Genomic DNA, 18944 nt, shown 5'->3' on the forward strand with positions numbered 1-18944 from the left:
AAGGTGACTGCACAAATTTGGATTGTAATGAGGCTTTAATGCTCACTTTCTGCATGCATTTCATTGCACATTGAATAATAGATTGAATTTTACTGAATGAATGAACAATACATTTTACGTGAATTTGTACAAATGAATCTAATATTAGTCTATAATAAGGCTGCATTTGTGAATGAGAAAACATAAATCCAAATACTCGTAGATTCGTGAGTTGAGTTAAAAAATTGAGAAATTGAAACCCTCAAGATTTGACAAGTGGTTTGTGCGATAGGTGGTGCAATTGGTGTTCAAATTCTACTTGAAGAGGTGATTTTCTCATATATTGTTTGTATAATTAATAGTTTGCATGTTTTATGTTATATTTATGAGAAGAAATTATTAATTTACAAATTCAAGATGTTATTGTATGAGATAACACTAAGTGATTGTGTTAAACACTAAAAAGCAAGTAGCCGCCAGAAAATCATTAGCCGGCGACACTAGCCGCCGCCCACTAGGTGGTCAGCGGCTAGTGCCGCCGGCAAATGATTTTCTGGCGGCTACTTGCTTTTTATGGTTCATTGTGAATTTTTAAAGCGTTTAAGCATATTTTAATACTATATTTTATGTGTTTTTATAGATGAAATTCGTTAGATACATATATGTGAGATACAACGGAGTCGTCGATGGTATATACTATGTTGGTGGGGCTACAGAGGTCCTTCCCCTCCTCAACGAAACTATTGAGAGCCTAATGTGCAGCATCAACAATATTATGAGGATGCATTCGTTGAGCTCGAGCTACCAATTGTATTATTTGGCGACCAATCTATTTGGTAGGGAGACGAAATGTGGCTTGACCACAGACGATGACGTGGAAGCCTTGTTGGCAACTGCCGACTATCCCATGATGTACGTTGAGCACTACAACGGTCCGATTGAAGAAGCCTACATCCCTATTTTTGATTTTGCTCAGCCTTCGGGACACGTAGATGAAGCACAATGCAGTCAGTATGAGACGCCGTATCATCATACATCGTTTCATGGTGTCCAGAGCTCGCCTCCACGACAATATTTTACATGGGATGGACAACCGCTAGACGAATCTGCATGGAATCAAACCGAAAAGTTTAATGAAGTATGTGGGAGATTGAACAAGGTGCGGACAGATGATGAACCTGAGCACGAAGCTGAAGCCTCAGTTGCAGCAGGAGACGATGATGATTCTGAGGAAGATGACGAAGAATTTGACCCTGCGCTCAAGGTGGGCACTGCTTCTAATGCCTCTGAGGATTTATTAGACGACGATCTAATCGATTTCACGGAGACCGAGCGAGCAGGTTGGATCCGACAAAGTACAACACGTGACGGAAATTCGACAGCCGAAACCGGTGATCTAACTAATTGGTTAGTTCCCTTGATTCCAGTGGACGCCTCGGCTTCGCTGGTTGCTCGCGAGAGTGACCCTTCTAGAGTTGATGATCTGCAGAAGAATTCTTTTTACAACAGCAAAGACGACCTGATCATTGCTGTTGGTTTGTGGAACATGAAGCGAGGCACTGAGACAAAAGTTGTCCGCTCAGATCCGGGATGGGTCTATTTCACGTGCAAGCACTCTAACAAGTGTAATTTCGATCTTCGTGCGTCTAGTCACGGCGGAGGGATGTGGAGAGTGCATAAGTTGAAAGAGCATTCATGTGAAGGGGACTTGCGCACAGCTAAAAAAATCAAGGCACACTCGAAGGTGGTTGCAGTGTATGTGGCAAATAGAATACGCGATGATGGAGAGGTCACTAAGCCGAAATCCATCATGGCGGAGTTAGTATGCGATTTCGGCATCAAAATCAAATATGATGTCGCGCTGCGTGCAAGAAATCTTGGGATGGAGATGATATACGGTCGAGTTGATGATTCGTTCCTCCTGCTCCCAAGATATCTGTATGCCCTGAGGGAAGCGAATCCTGGCACCTTGATTGGTTTGGAAGTAGACATAGACTGCCGGTTCAAACATTTGTTTGTTGCCCTTGCGGCTTCCATCTCACCTTTCTACTTTCACCTTCGACCAGTGATTGTGGTTGATGGCACACACCTGAAGGGGAAAAATAGTGGCATTTTGTTTGTCGCTGTGGCAAAAGATGGAAACGAGGCAGTTTTTCCCTTGGCGATTGGTGTCGGTCCGATCGAGAATGATGAGTCGTGGAAGTGGTTCATGTCACATCTGAGATAAGCTTGCGGCGAGCCCGAGAACTTGTTGTATCTGATGCGCATGTCTCCATCGCTAATGCTGTGAAGATCGAGTTTCCAAATGCTACTCACGGTATTTGCTACTACCATTTGTTGAACAAGATCAAGGGTTACGGGCCCGGTGTTGAGCAATCAGATTACACACGTGCAATGTCAGCCATGGCTGCTCTGAAGCCAAAGGCGTACGAGAGGTGGGCACGATCACAATGTCCTGTGTCCCGTTATAGTTTCCTTATATCCAATGCTTGCGGCCGCACAAGAGAGCGATGAACATCTGACTCCGGAGGAAAAACAGAAGCTCAGTGCAGAACTTGTAAAAAGTCGTCGTTACACAGCCAAGAGGACTACCGAGAGAAAATACAGGATTCGTGCTAGTGGTCGCCATTATATGGTTGACCTTCAAAAGTAGAGCTGTGAATGCAACGAATTCGACCTGGACCAGATGCCGTGTTCTCATGCGATTGCAGCCATTAAGTATGTCATTTCTATTCATGAACACAATTACCATGATTAGATGATCAATAAATATAATCGTTTGTTTTGCAGTGAGGCGAATGAGTCAGTGGAGGATTACGTGCACTCTTACTACTGGAGCAGTTCACTAGTTGACACATACTTTGGTGACGTTAATCACTTGCCTCCCATAGAGAATTGGAATATTCCTTTCGAAATTGCATCTGAGCTTGTTTTATCAAATCTCTCTCGGCGACAAGCTGATCGTCCAAATGAAACTCGAGTTCGATCCACAGGTGAAAGGCCGACTCAAAGCACAACTACAGCGGAGGCATCAAGTAGTCGCAAGAAACGAGCACCCAAAACGTGTGGTCTCTGTGGCGGGTCTGGTCACACACATCGATCGTGCAAGGGTACGGCTACCGATAAGTAGTTGTATTTATGTTTGTCACAGCCCCGATTTGAACTTAACATGTAACACTATGTTTAAATTTAACGCTTCTCAATATGTTTGTAGTTGTACCATGTTTAAAACATACAAAAAGAACTATATGTAACATTATCCGCCACATAATGTGTACCTAAGTTGTAGCCGCTACTAGTGAAATAGTAAACGGCTAATACTCACGGATAGACATTTGTGGCGGCTAATTGCTCTATTTTCGTTTTTTGGACGTTGTTGAAGTTATTCAATTCTAATATTTGGAAAATTCAAACAATAAATCAGACTTACTTAGCAATGACCACCATTTACATGTCACAACAACTATGAGTTGGAATTATGAATGAGAATTTGGGAAAATGAACAACTTGTACTAAGAAATTTAGTATATACCATAACAAAACTTGAAATTATTTGATTATGCATGAAACATGTCATTTAAGATTAATAAATAAATTAGCCGCCATGAAAATGTAATATATACTGTAGCCGCTAATAGTGAATTTTATGGAGGCTAATCCACACGGCTACATATTTGTCACACCCCAATTCTTGAAGGAATAAATATAATCGAGGTGTGAATAATTCATAGAAATAAACAAGGAACAACCTTGTTAAAACCCGAATAATAAGATAACGAGTCGGGCTAAGCCCCTTTGGATCACAAGTTTTGTTTCATGCTTCTGACAACCAACATTCATTGGCATAAATTTAGTAGTGAAGAGTCTAAGCTCGGTCAGGTATATCATTTGAAATTTAACATGAAGATCTTAAGTTGGGAAAACAAAAGACTGATATGAGTAATTGCTACAGCGGAAGTCTAACATAGGAATTTAACTCTAGCCTCAGCTCCGTCCCGTCAGCACCGGCCAGCCAACCTGAAAACATTTGAAAGTATTTTTGGGCTAAGTACTAATGTACTTAGTAGGCATGCATTTTCTGAAACATCTCATATTTTAATAAAGACAGTTTATCCAATCATACTTGACATGACTTAGAAGGTTTTAAAGAGAAATAACTTCTAAGCATGTTAAAACATTTTCTTTCATTTGTGCGCACATGTCACACTCCCTTTCCGTTACTCGCTGTGATCCCGGACCTTTTAGCCACCGACGGATCCATTTCTCCTTCTTACTTGAACTGAGGGCGTAACCCAGTCAAGTTCCCATTTGGGACCCAATGCTCCGGAACACATCCCGTCGAGCACCCTTATAACGCCTCATACATAATTAGTGCCCGATGGAGATCAACCCACCAGGTCAGCTAATAGGTGTACACAATTCTCAAATAACGTGTTAGGTCAAGAGAGAACCTCGATCGATTCATTGTTGCGAGCCTTAAACGGAGCAGAGTGCACAAAATATTTTATTGGATAAACAGTTTGCATTTTATTGAATAAACAATTTGCATATCATTGAAACATTTAGAGCTTAATAACTCAATCATACTTTATACATTTGGAAAGTAAGCCCACCTGGTTAGGCAAAGCCTGAAGATCATAATCACTTATAAACCTGTCTTGGGAAAGCAGCGCTAATCCCCCTGGTCACAAAGCCTACAAGAAATTCTATTCTTAATAGGTCTCGTGAAGCTAATCTTAAGTCATGGTGTAGTGCTTAATATTCTATGATTCACTTAGCCGGGTTTTTAAACTTTAATGAATAAATAATTAAAAACATTTCTCTTGAGTTAAGAACACCAACAATATTCTTACTCATCTTTCTTTAATAATTGGAATTATAAATAAAACCAATTAAATCATAAATACTTTTATTGCAAAATATAATGCAATTTCATGTCATGCTCAGCATATAATAAGTAATAACTTAAAATATGCACATAATAATAATATGATATTATTATGCAAATTAAAATAATTAATCAAACTTAATAAGTCTAATTAATTAAAATAGTGCAGTCCAATTAAATGGAGAAGCTGCACAGCCCAATGAATAAATTAAAGGCCCAAAGCATTAAATAAAAACATTGGCCCAACTGAAATATAAACAAAACTCGGCCCAATTAAAGAGCCCAACTGAAATTTAAAACAATGCAAAACTCGGCCCAACCCAAAGAAAAAACAAAGCCCAACCTTTAAAATTTTCGGCCCATATGCTCAAGCCCAAAGGCCCCAAAACCCTTCTTCTTCACAGACGCCCCCCCCCCCTTTTCATTCTCAACTCTCTCTCTCTCTCGATTCGCCCCTCTCTCTCTCAGCCATAAGTTCCGCCGCGGCGGCTCCGTCTCCGGCGAAAGGCCGCCGGCTGGTCACCCCTCGCCTCCCCCAAATCACACGCACACACACACGCAACTGCAGATTTTACTCCCTTCTCCCTCAATTCGCCAAACCCCCAAACCCCCAAATCCACAAATCCTAAATCCCCAAAATCGTCAAAAGCCCTAAGCTCCTGCCTACCCATCCACCGCCTCCTTCCTCCGGCGAAGTCGTCGCCATCAGCGACTGTCGGCGACAACAGCAGCCGCGGCCGACGCCATCGCCACCTCCTCTGTCTCCCTCTCGCCTAACCCTTCTCTCCGTCCAACCGGCAAGCAGCAGCAGCTAATAGGCCACCGCTGACCTCCCTCACAATCTCTCTCTCTCTCCTCGGTCAGTGGCAGACCACCACCACGAAGGTTAGCGCCGCCGCCGGAGCTTCCCAAGCTCAGCCTTCCCCGCCCTGACTCGACTCAAGCACACGCACACAGTTCACAACAGCACCAGTCTATCTCTCTCCATCATTTCTTTCTTTCTTACATCGATGAATGCAAAGTTCCAGTTTAGATCAGTTCTAGTTCTTCTAAAAGTAAAAGTTTGCATCTTGTACAGTTCATAAAGCAATCAAGGTCAAGTCTTTTCCTATAAATATACATTGCTACTCATATTTGCATATTCAAAATGTATAGACATGTATGCGAACATATGTATGAATGTATTTTTCTAAAACTGAAAGATTGAGTTGTTGTCTACTTTAGTAAACACTGCGTAAATAATTTGGTTGAAATAAAACCTTGAGTTGATGAACATCTTGGTGGTTTTGATTTGGCAGTCTGCTTCAATAGTGAATTTGAAATGAAACCTTGATGAAAATGTTGTTTGTTTCTGGACTGAACCAGAGCTCTATCTCTGGTTGAGAAATTTGTGTGGGATGAAAGATGACTTTGGCTGATGATATAAAGGGATGCACAGGGTGGGGTGACTGCACGACTATGTTGTTGCTCTTTCAAGAGTAGATGTGTGAATGAAGGAAAATAGAGTGTAGGAATAGACTTTAATTGTGTGAATAAAGGAAAATAGAGTGTAGGAATAGACTTTAATTGTGTGAATGAAATAAAGCTGCAGGGAGGGTGTCGTAGGTGATGGGGAGGTGTTGGTATTTGGTGTACTTGTATCTTATAAATGTGTGTATATGTCTATGTATAAATGAGTACCAATGTAACTTTCTTTATTGTATAATGTAGGAATAATAGATGTAGTAAAATTGTAATGGGAATGTAATTAAATCCTTGGTGCATTTATAAAAGGAATTCCTTTCAAATCTTGCTAATCAAAAGCTCGTGAAAATGCTTAAATGCTAAATTAAATAAATATGCAATGCGTATAAATTTAAATAACTAAATTTACCAAAGCTTTTGTAAATTATTTTTGTTGGAATTAAAATAAATTCTTTTTCTCAATCCGGCGTGAATCTTCTTAAATCTAAGTTCAAAAATACTCTAAATATAGCTACGAGGAAACGGGGTGTTACATTCCTCCCTCCTTATAAAAATTCCGTCCTCGGAATTGCATACTTGGGAAATCTAGTTTGGAGTACTAGACATTCACTATCAGTGCACCTACATAGCTTGATGCTTATCACATTTTCTAATCGTGAGAATGCTACGTCTCATGTCTCGAGAACTGTTGACAAACGAACTCATTCTAATAATATTGTGCTTATTGTGATGGAAGAAAAATCTTATTGTGGCAACTACATAGTGAGAGTCTCTATATATTGTGATGATGCTCTACAAACATTAAAAATCTAAATTGACAATCACCGAGATCATAGTCATGTGGGGTGGCCAGACCCAGCACAACGAATCTCTCAGTTAAATGGGAGCTTCGCCCCCAATCATGTCAACTTCTTATCTCTTATAAAGCTCTAAGTCAACTTCTAACTTAAAGCACTTACTTCTAAGTACTTTAATCATAAATCTTTGGTATCATATAGGTCCATTCTATGTCGTTCTAGCGGTGCTATCACGACTAACATTCTTAAGACATTCTTGGGTGGTTCTCAAACGGTTTGTAAAAGAACTTATCATTCTAATCATATAGGCAGTGAACCTAAAATGATAACATAAAGCTTTCTCATCATTCATTCATACATACATACATATATTTGCTCTCTTTGAAATTTTGAGTCATATGGACATTAAATGCCCCTTTCATGAAAAACTTTGCTTATGCCGGAAAGATTCAAGGAATCTAACTCGACCATACATACATACATACATTGATTCGTTAAGGGCTCGGGTTGTCCCAAACACGAAATACATTCATTGAGTTTGTTATGTGTTCGGGTAGTCCCAAACATGACAAAAAGCATTCACATAACATCATAAATATAAGGCGCGCATTTTCTTGAAAATTTTCATAACTTTGAATATACATATATATTTTGAAATTATTATCGTACCTTAGTTGCGGCAGTGTGACGGCGAGCTGTGGGCTACTGACATTCTTAGAAATCTAGAGATACTATTCTAGACTCGACATCAAAAGCTTATGGTTATCAGAAACATGAAAGAAAACTCATGCTTTGATACCATTCTGTCACACCCCAATTCTTGAAGGAATAAATATAATCGAGGTGTGAATAATTCATAGAAATAAACAAGGAACAACCTTGTTAAAACCCGAATAATAAGATAACGAGTCGGGCTAAGCCCCTTTGGATCACAAGTTTTGTTTCATGCTTCTGACAACCAACATTCATTGGCATAAATTTAGTAGTGAAGAGTCTAAGCTCGGTCAGGTATATCATTTGAAATTTAACATGAAGATCTTAAGTTGGGAAAACAAAAGACTGATATGAGTAATTGCTACAGTGGAAGTCTAACATAGGAATTTAACTCTAGCCTCAGCTCCGTCCCGTCAGCACCGGCCAGCCAACCTGAAAACATTTGAAAGTATTTTTGGGCTAAGTACTAATGTACTTAGTAGGCATGCATTTTCTGAAACATCTCATATTTTGATAAAGACAGTTTATCCAATTATACTTGACATGACTTAGAAGGTTTTAAAGAGAAATAACTTCTAAGCATGTTAAAACATTTTCTTTCATTTGTGCACACATGTCACACTCCCTTTCCGTTACTCGCTGTGATCCCGGACCTTTTAGCCACCGACGGATCCATTTCTCCTTCTTACTTGAACTGAGGGCGTAACCCAGTCAAGTTCCCATTTGGGACCCAATGCTCCGGAACACATCCCGTCGAGCACCCTTATAACGCCTCATACATAATTAGTGCCCGATGGAGATCAACCCACCAGGTCAGCTAATAGGTGTACACAATTCTCAAATAACGTGTTAGGTCAAGAGAGAACCTCGATCGATTCATTGTTGCGAGCCTTAAACGGAGCAGAGTGCACAAAATATTTTATTGGATAAACAGTTTGCATTTTATTGAATAAACAATTTGCATATCATTGAAACATTTAGAGCTTAATAACTCAATCATACTTTATACATTTGGAAAGTAAGCCCACCTGGTTAGGCAAAGCCTGAAGATCATAATCACTTATAAACCTGTCTTGGGAAAGCAGCGCTAATCCCCCTGGTCACAAAGCCTACAAGAAATTCTATTCTTAATAGGTCTCGTGAAGCTAATCTTAAGTCATGGTGTAGTGCTTAATATTCTATGATTCACTTAGCCGGGTTTTTAAACTTTAATGAATAAATAATTAAAAACATTTCTCTTGAGTTAAGAACACCAACAATATTCTTACTCATCTTTCTTTAATAATTGGAATTATAAATAAAACCAATTAAATCATAAATACTTTTATTGCAAAATATAATGCAATTTCATGTCATGCTCAGCATATAATAAGTAATAACTTAAAATATGCACATAATAATAATATGATATTATTATGCAAATTAAAATAATTAATCAAACTTAATAAGTCTAATTAATTAAAATAGTGCAGTCCAATTAAATGGAGAAGCTGCACAGCCCAATGAATAAATTAAAGGCCCAAAGCATTAAATAAAAACATTGGCCCAACTGAAATATAAACAAAACTCGGCCCAATTAAAGAGCCCAACTGAAATTTAAAACAATGCAAAACTCGGCCCAACCCAAAGAAAAAACAAAGCCCAACCTTTAAAATTTTCGGCCCATATGCTCAAGCCCAAAGGCCCCAAAACCCTTCTTCTTCACAGACGCCCCCCCCCCCCCCCCCTTTTCATTCTCAACTCTCTCTCTCTCTCGATTCGCCCCTCTCTCTCTCAGCCATAAGTTCCGCCGCGGCGGCTCCGTCTCCGGCGAAAGGCCGCCGGCTGGTCACCCCTCGCCTCCCCCAAATCACACGCACACACACACGCAACTGCAGATTTTACTCCCTTCTCCCTCAATTCGCCAAACCCCCAAACCCCCAAATCCACAAATCCTAAATCCCCAAAATCGTCAAAAGCCCTAAGCTCCTGCCTACCCATCCACCGCCTCCTTCCTCCGGCGAAGTCGTCGCCATCAGCGACTGTCGGCGACAACAGCAGCCGCGGCCGACGCCATCGCCACCTCCTCTGTCTCCCTCTCGCCTAACCCTTCTCTCCGTCCAACCGGCAAGCAGCAGCAGCTAATAGGCCACCGCTGACCTCCCTCACAATCTCTCTCTCTCTCCTCGGTCAGTGGCAGACCACCACCACGAAGGTTAGCGCCGCCGCCGGAGCTTCCCAAGCTCAGCCTTCCCCGCCCTGACTCGACTCAAGCACACGCACACAGTTCACAACAGCACCAGTCTATCTCTCTCCATCATTTCTTTCTTTCTTACATCAATGAATGCAAAGTTCCAGTTTAGATCAGTTCTAGTTCTTCTAAAAGTAAAAGTTTGCATCTTGTACAGTTCATAAAGCAATCAAGGTCAAGTCTTTTCCTATAAATATACATTGCTACTCATATTTGCATATTCAAAATGTATAGACATGTATGCGAACATATGTATGAATGTATTTTTCTAAAACTGAAAGATTGAGTTGTTGTCTACTTTAGTAAACACTGCGTAAATAATTTGGTTGAAATAAAACCTTGAGTTGATGAACATCTTGGTGGTTTTGATTTGGCAGTCTGCTTCAATAGTGAATTTGAAATGAAACCTTGATGAAAATGTTGTTTGTTTCTGGACTGAACCAGAGCTCTATCTCTGGTTGAGAAATTTGTGTGGGATGAAAGAGGACTTTGGCTGATGATATAAAGGGATGCGCAGGGTGGGGTGACTGCACGACTATGTTGTTGCTCTTTCAAGAGTAGATGTGTGAATGAAGGAAAATAAAGTGTAGGAATAGACTTTAATTGTGTGAATGAAGGAAAATAGAGTGTAGGAATAGACTTTAATTGTGTGAATGAAATAAAGCTGCAGGGAGGGTGTCGTAGGTGATGGGGAGGTGTTGGTATTTGGTGTACTTGTATCTTATAAATGTGTGTATATGTCTATGTATAAATGAGTACCAATGTAACTTTCTTTATTGTATAATGTAGGAATAATAGATGTAGTAAAATTGTAATGGGAATGTAATTAAATCCTTGGTGCATTTATAAAAGGAATTCCTTTCAAATTGTAACGCCCCAATTTTCATAAACTTTTCAATTTAAAAACTTTGAAGAACTAATAGTGAAAATAAAATTTCTTGATTTATTAAGAAAATTTAAACTAATTTCAAAATCAACTTGCCAAAACTGAAGTAGTATCATAAAATAAAAAAAATAAAAAAAATAAACTAATAAACTAAGACTTAACAAGTTCAACTAAAATGTTCAATGTAAAAACTCTATCCCTAGTCATCCTCCACTTCCATGGCCACCTCGACTCTGGAACTGCAAAACTGAAAATATAAGGGGTGAGCATATTGAAAATATACTCAGTGAGGAACCATACACATATTCACATACGCTTAAACATGCAAATAATTCACATTGTCATACACATATACTTAATTCTGAGTGTTTCTGAATTTATAATCATGTACTTGAACATGATATTATGAATTTCTGATCATGTACTTGAACATGATATTATAAATTTCTGATCATGTACTTGAACATGATATTCTGCGTTTCTGATCATGTACTTGAACATGATTTTCTGAGTTTCTGATCATGTACTTGAACATGATATTCTGCGTTTCTGATCATGTACTTGAACATGATATTTTGTGTTTCTGATCATGTACTTGAACATGATATTCTGCGTTTCTGATCATGTACTTGAACATGATATTTTGTGTTTCTGATCATGTACTTGAACATGATATTCTGCGTTTCTGATCATGTAAATCAAACATGAACTAAGAGCATATAAAAACATACATGAATATAACCACAAGCATATAATCCCTCACCTTAAAGTCGAAGCTTATAAATTCAATTAAGCCCGGAATGAGGATCCTAATTGCACTGCACCGATTAAATAGATAAAACGTTTTAATATGAATTCTAACTTAAACTAAAATTTTATAGGCAAAACTGTATAATATAACCGTATATATATATATATATATATATATATATATATAATCATAAAAACAATACTAATAATTTGATACTAAACTAACTGTTCGAAACATGAAAAAATTAAACTAATATTAATAAATCACATTAAGGCTTTAAACCTAAACTAATCAAATATCAAAATTTGGTAACTAAAATAAAGTTACTAATGGAAGTCAGAGTCACTATCTATTCCAAAACATGAACGAAAAATTATATATATATATATATATATATATATATATATAGCTTGATTGACATACATATATATATATAATCTACTAGTTGAAACTTAATAGGCAAAAAAAAAATTGGAAAGGTATTCTGGTGATCATCGATTCTGATGAGTGGAAAGAAAATCAATTACTAACAATATAAAATCATATCAAAGACTTACTGTTTGAAAAACAAAACTCAAGCAATTAGCAAAGCTTTGCGTGAAGTAAAAAAATAAGGAGGAAAAAGAAGAAGTACTGATTCTGCTGTTGCTTCCAGTTTATGTGTGTGTGCGTGTTTTTTAGGATTTTAAAAAATTGATCTCATATTTATACTAGTCTTTAAAGAGTTCTAGTTCTAATAATAATAATAATAATAATAATAATAATAATAATAATAATAATAATAATAATAATAATAATAATAATAATAATATTCTAGCTAAAATTAATGGTGCATATCTATATGTATCATGTAATTATTAAAAAAATAAGCTATACAAGAAAATACTATTAATTAAACTTATAAAATAAATCTAAATTATCGGGGTGTTACAACCTACCCCACTTAAAATAATTTCGTCCTCGAAATTCGAATCATGATTCTTGAGCCATAAAAACTTGTTCTATTGTGAGGTAACTTGTTACTATATTAATCTCTATTCTATAGTAGTAGAACTTATCGTACCTTTTTAAGGTTTTTCTGCCTCATCCGGCCCTCCCATATGGTATAATCGTGCATTTCCTCGCCTTTCTGGCTCCCTCCCTCTTTTGTCCGGACAATATGGGGCTATATGTCCCGGCTTGTGACAAAAATAACAAACTCCGCTTCGAATCATGCATTTTCCGAGGTGGTACTTGTTGCACTCGGGGCATTGTGGGTAGGTTCTCTGTGGTGCCTCATTAGATTTATTTTCCACTCTTTCTTTCTTATTTTGCATATCTTTCTCTCCATCGTTTGAATCCTCCCATTTCCTCTTTTCATTCCTAACCATATTCTTACGTGGTAGCTTATCCATCTCCAAACCCGCCTCAACTTCTTGCGCTCGTCTCACAGCCAAAGCATAATCTTCGATTCCTTGAGCAGCCAATATTCCTCGAATTTCTGGTCGTAGTCCCCTTAAGAACCTATCCGCCTTTTGGTCATTGGTGTTGACTAGACGTGTGGCATAGCGTGAAAGTTGGTTGAACTTCCTTTCGTAGTCGGTGATAGACAACTCTCCTTGTTTGAGATCCAAGAATTCGACCTCCTTTTGATTGCGGTAAGAGCGTGGAAAGTATTGGTTGGTCACAATCTCCTTGAACCTATTCCATGTCAACCCTTGTCGCGCTTGTTCAGTCATGGATCGCTTGAAGGATTCCCACCAATGGCTAGCATCCTCGCAAAATTGAAAGACAGCACATGAAACTTTGTGGGCATCGGTGCACTCGATATGTTCAAAGATTCTCTCCAGCTCTCTTATCCATTCCTCCATTGCTAGAGGTCCGCTCCTCCCGTCAAATCTTGGTGGATTATAACGTCGGAACTGCTCTACGACTACGCTTGTGTTATTGCGTTGTGGGTTTTGCGCACCTTGAACTTGTTGTTGAAAGAATCCTTGCATTGCGGCGATAAATTCTTGCATCCCGTTTTGTTGATCGGTAGGGGCTCTACGGGGCGGCATGGTTCTCACTTAATCAAGAAGACAAACACATTAAATTTCTAAGTGAAACCTAAATTCTTTAAATCGCAAATTCTCGCTTAATATTTCATGTTCTTCTTGCAATTTCCTAATTCGTGCGTGTAAAGTAACTACGGGTCTAGTATTGGTTTGCCGTGTACATGTCATCTAAACAATTCACAATTACAACTATTTCTAATAGAGCTAAACATAATAGTACTAGAACATAAAAGCATAACATCATATCTGCCATATACTTGAACAATTTGAACACATACCTTGAAGTGGAGTCGATGCAGCGCATGAGTTTCGAATGACTAGGCTTGCTTATAATTTTGAAAGCTAATTTTCTTTTAAACACGAGTCTACAGAAACGTAGACCCGCTCTGATACCACTATGTAACGCCCCAATTTTCATAAACTTTTCAATTTAAAAACTTTGAAGAACTAATAGTGAAAATAAAATTTCTTGATTTATTAAGAAAATTTAAACTAATTTCAAAATCAACTTGCCAAAACTGAAGTAGTATCATAAAATAAAAAAAATAAAAAAAATAAACTAATAAACTAAGACTTAACAAGTTCAACTAAAATGTTCAATGTAAAAACTCTATCCCTAGTCATCCTCCACTTCCATGGCCACCTCGACTCTGGAACTGCAAAACTGAAAATATAAGGGGTGAGCATATTGAAAATATACTCAGTAAGGAACCATACACATATTCACATACGCTTAAACATGCAAATAATTCACATTGTCATACACATATACTTAATTCTGAGTGTTTCTGAATTTATAATCATGTACTTGAACATGATATTATGAATTTCTGATCATGTACTTGAACATGATATTATAAATTTCTGATCATGTACTTGAACATGATATTCTGCGTTTCTGATCATGTACTTGAACATGATTTTCTGAGTTTCTGATCATGTACTTGAACATGATATTCTGCGTTTCTGATCATGTACTTGAACATGATATTTTGTGTTTCTGATCATGTACTTGAACATGATATTCTGCGTTTCTGATCATGTACTTGAACATGATATTTTGTGTTTCTGATCATGTACTTGAACATGATATACTGCGTTTCTGATCATGTAAATCAAACATGAACTAAGAGCATATAAAAACATACATGAATATAACCACAAGCATATAATCCCTCACCTTAAAGTCGAAGCTTATAAATTCAATTAAGCCCGGAATGAGGATCCTAATTGCACTGCACCGATTAAATAGATAAAACGTTTTAATATGAATTCTAACTTAAACTAAAATTTTATAGGCAAAACTGTATAATATAACCGTATATATATATATATATATATATATATATATATATATATATATAATCATAAAAACAATACTAATAATTTGATACTAAACTAACTGTTCGAAACATGAAAAAATTAAACTAATATTAATAAATCACATTAAGGCTTTAAACCTAAACTAATCAAATATCAAAATTTGGTAACTAAAATAAAGTTACTAATGGAAGTCAGAGTCACTATCTATTCCAAAACATGAACGAAAAATTATATATATATATATATATATATATATATATATATATAGCTTGATTGACATACATATATATATATAATCTACTAGTTGAAACTTAATAGGCAAAAAAAAAATTGGAAAGGTATTCTGGTGATCATCGATTCTGATGAGTGGAAAGAAAATCAATTACTAACAATATAAAATCATATCAAAGACTTACTGTTTGAAAAACAAAACTCAAGCAATTAGCAAAGCTTTGCGTGAAGTAAAAAAATAAGGAGGAAAAAGAAGAAGTACTGATTCTGCTGTTGCTTCCAGTTTATGTGTGTGTGCGTGTTTTTTAGGATTTTAAAAAATTGATCTCATATTTATACTAGTCTTTAAAGAGTTCTAGTTCTAATAATAATAATAATAATAATAATAATAATAATAATAATAATAATAATAATAATAATAATAATAATAATAATAATAATAATAATATTCTAGCTAAAATTAATGGTGCATATCTATATGTATCATGTAATTATTAAAAAAATAAGCTATACAAGAAAATACTATTAATTAAACTTATAAAATAAATCTAAATTATCGGGGTGTTACACAAATCTTGCTAATCAAAAGCTCGTGAAAATGCTTAAATGCTAAATTAAATAAATATGCAATGCGTATAAATTTAAATAACTAAATTTACCAAAGCTTTTGTAAATTATTTTTGTTGGAATTAAAATAAATTCTTTTTCTCAATCCGGCGTGAATCTTCTTAAATCTAAGTTCAAAAATACTCTAAATATAGCTACGAGGAAACGGGGTGTTACATTCCTCCCTCCTTATAAAAATTCCGTCCTCGGAATTGCATACTTGGGAAATCTAGTTTGGAGTACTAGACATTCACTATCAGTGCACCTACATAGCTTGATGCTTATCACATTTTCTAATCGTGAGAATGCTACGTCTCATGTCTCGAGAACTGTTGACAAACGAACTCATTCTAATAATATTGTGCTTATTGTGATGGAAGAAAAATCTTATTGTGGCAACTACATAGTGAGAGTCTCTATATATTGTGATGATGCTCTACAAACATTAAAAATCTAAATTGACAATCACCGAGATCATAGTCATGTGGGGTGGCCAGACCCAGCACAACGAATCTCTCAGTTAAATGGGAGCTTCGCCCCCAATCATGTCAACTTCTTATCTCTTATAAAGCTCTAAGTCAACTTCTAACTTAAAGCACTTACTTCTAAGTACTTTAATCATAAATCTTTGGTATCATATAGGTCCATTCTATGTCGTTCTAGCGGTGCTATCACGACTAACATTCTTAAGACATTCTTGGGTGGTTCTCAAACGGTTTGTAAAAGAACTTATCATTCTAATCATATAGGCAGTGAACCTAAAATGATAACATAAAGCTTTCTCATCATTCATTCATACATACATACATATATTTGCTCTCTTTGAAATTTTGAGTCATATGGACATTAAATGCCCCTTTCATGAAAAACTTTGCTTATGCCGGAAAGATTCAAGGAATCTAACTCGACCATACATACATACATACATTGATTCGTTAAGGGCTCGGGTTGTCCCAAACACGAAATACATTCATTGAGTTTGTTATGTGTTCGGGTAGTCCCAAACATGACAAAAAGCATTCACATAACATCATAAATATAAGGCGCGCATTTTCTTGAAAATTTTCATAACTTTGAATATACATATATATTTTGAAATTATTATCGTACCTTAGTTGCGGCAGTGTGACGGCGAGCTGTGGGCTACTGACATTCTTAGAAATCTAGAGATACTATTCTAGACTCGACATCAAAAGCTTATGGTTATCAGAAACATGAAAGAAAACTCATGCTTTGATACCATTCTGTCACACCCCAATTCTTGAAGGAATAAATATAATCGAGGTGTGAATAATTCATAGAAATAAACAAGGAACAACCTTGTTAAAACCCGAATAATAAGATAACGAGTCGGGCTAAGCCCCTTTGGATCACAAGTTTTGTTTCATGCTTCTGACAACCAACATTCATTGGCATAAATTTAGTAGTGAAGAGTCTAAGCTCGGTCAGGTATATCATTTGAAATTTAACATGAAGATCTTAAGTTGGGAAAACAAAAGACTGATATGAGTAATTGCTACAGCGGAAGTCTAACATAGGAATTTAACTCTAGCCTCAGCTCCGTCCCGTCAGCACCGGCCAGCCAACCTGAAAACATTTGAAAGTATTTTTGGGCTAAGTACTAATGTACTTAGTAGGCATGCATTTTCTGAAACATCTCATATTTTAATAAAGACAGTTTATCCAATCATACTTGACATGACTTAGAAGGTTTTAAAGAGAAATAACTTCTAAGCATGTTAAAACATTTTCTTTCATTTGTGCGCACATGTCACACTCCCTTTCCGTTACTCGCTGTGATCCCGGACCTTTTAGCCACCGACGGATCCATTTCTCCTTCTTACTTGAACTGAGGGCGTAACCCAGTCAAGTTCCCATTTGGGACCCAATGCTCCGGAACACATCCCGTCGAGCACCCTTATAACGCCTCATACATAATTAGTGCCCGATGGAGATCAACCCACCAGGTCAGCTAATAGGTGTACACAATTCTCAAATAACGTGTTAGGTCAAGAGAGAACCTCGATCGATTCATTGTTGCGAGCCTTAAACGGAGCAGAGTGCACAAAATATTTTATTGGATAAACAGTTTGCATTTTATTGAATAAACAATTTGCATATCATTGAAACATTTAGAGCTTAATAACTCAATCATACTTTATACATTTGGAAAGTAAGCCCACCTGGTTAGGCAAAGCCTGAAGATCATAATCACTTATAAACCTGTCTTGGGAAAGCAGCGCTAATCCCCCTGGTCACAAAGCCTACAAGAAATTCTATTCTTAATAGGTCTCGTGAAGCTAATCTTAAGTCATGGTGTAGTGCTTAATATTCTATGATTCACTTAGCCGGGTTTTTAAACTTTAATGAATAAATAATTAAAAACATTTCTCTTGAGTTAAGAACACCAACAATATTCTTACTCATCTTTCTTTAATAATTGGAATTATAAATAAAACCAATTAAATCATAAATACTTTTATTGCAAAATATAATGCAATTTCATGTCATGCTCAGCATATAATAAGTAATAACTTAAAATATGCACATAATAATAATATGATATTATTATGCAAATTAAAATAATTAATCAAACTTAATAAGTCTAATTAATTAAAATAGTGCAGTCCAATTAAATGGAGAAGCTGCACAGCCCAATGAATAAATTAAAGGCCCAAAGCATTAAATAAAAACATTGGCCCAACTGAAATATAAACAAAACTCGGCCCAATTAAAGAGCCCAACTGAAATTTAAAACAATGCAAAACTCGGCCCAACCCAAAGAAAAAACAAAGCCCAACCTTTAAAATTTTCGGCCCATATGCTCAAGCCCAAAGGCCCCAAAACCCTTCTTCTTCACAGACGCCCCCCCCCCCCCCTTTTCATTCTCAACTCTCTCTCTCTCTCGATTCGCCCCTCTCTCTCTCAGCCATAAGTTCCGCCGCGGCGGCTCCGTCTCCGGCGAAAGGCCGCCGGCTGGTCACCCCTCGCCTCCCCCAAATCACACGCACACACACACGCAATTGCAGATTTTACTCC

General features: G+C 37.0%; 1 protein-coding gene and 2 long non-coding RNA genes across 3 annotated transcripts; all 3 read right to left on the reverse strand.

The window, feature by feature from the left end:
* Positions 1-3707: 3707 nt before the first annotated feature.
* On the reverse strand, positions 3708-4834 carry LOC131011240 (uncharacterized). The gene is made up of 2 exons (XR_009096804.1): positions 4593-4834; positions 3708-3996 (listed from the first exon to the last, which is right to left on the reverse strand). It is a non-coding gene; the product is annotated as an uncharacterized LOC131011240 (long non-coding RNA).
* A 7942-nt stretch (positions 4835-12776) lies between these two features.
* Positions 12777-13748, reverse strand: LOC131008005 (uncharacterized). The gene has a single exon (XM_057934910.1). The coding sequence runs from the start codon at positions 13746-13748 to the stop codon at positions 12777-12779; it is 972 nt and encodes a 323-aa protein (XP_057790893.1).
* A 3455-nt stretch (positions 13749-17203) lies between these two features.
* On the reverse strand, positions 17204-18330 carry LOC131011241 (uncharacterized). The gene is made up of 2 exons (XR_009096805.1): positions 18089-18330; positions 17204-17492 (listed from the first exon to the last, which is right to left on the reverse strand). It is a non-coding gene; the product is annotated as an uncharacterized LOC131011241 (long non-coding RNA).
* Between the last annotated feature and the right edge of the window lie 614 nt (positions 18331-18944).

Source organism: Salvia miltiorrhiza, chromosome 2 (genome assembly GCF_028751815.1).
Source record: "Salvia miltiorrhiza cultivar Shanhuang (shh) chromosome 2, IMPLAD_Smil_shh, whole genome shotgun sequence".
NCBI lineage: Eukaryota > Viridiplantae > Streptophyta > Magnoliopsida > Lamiales > Lamiaceae > Salvia > Salvia miltiorrhiza.

Bases quoted from the DNA above. Each gene is read 5' to 3' on its own strand.
- LOC131008005 (XM_057934910.1), bottom strand. From the start codon at position 13,748: ATGCCGCCCCGTAGAGCCCCTACCGATCAACAAAACGGGATGCAAGAA.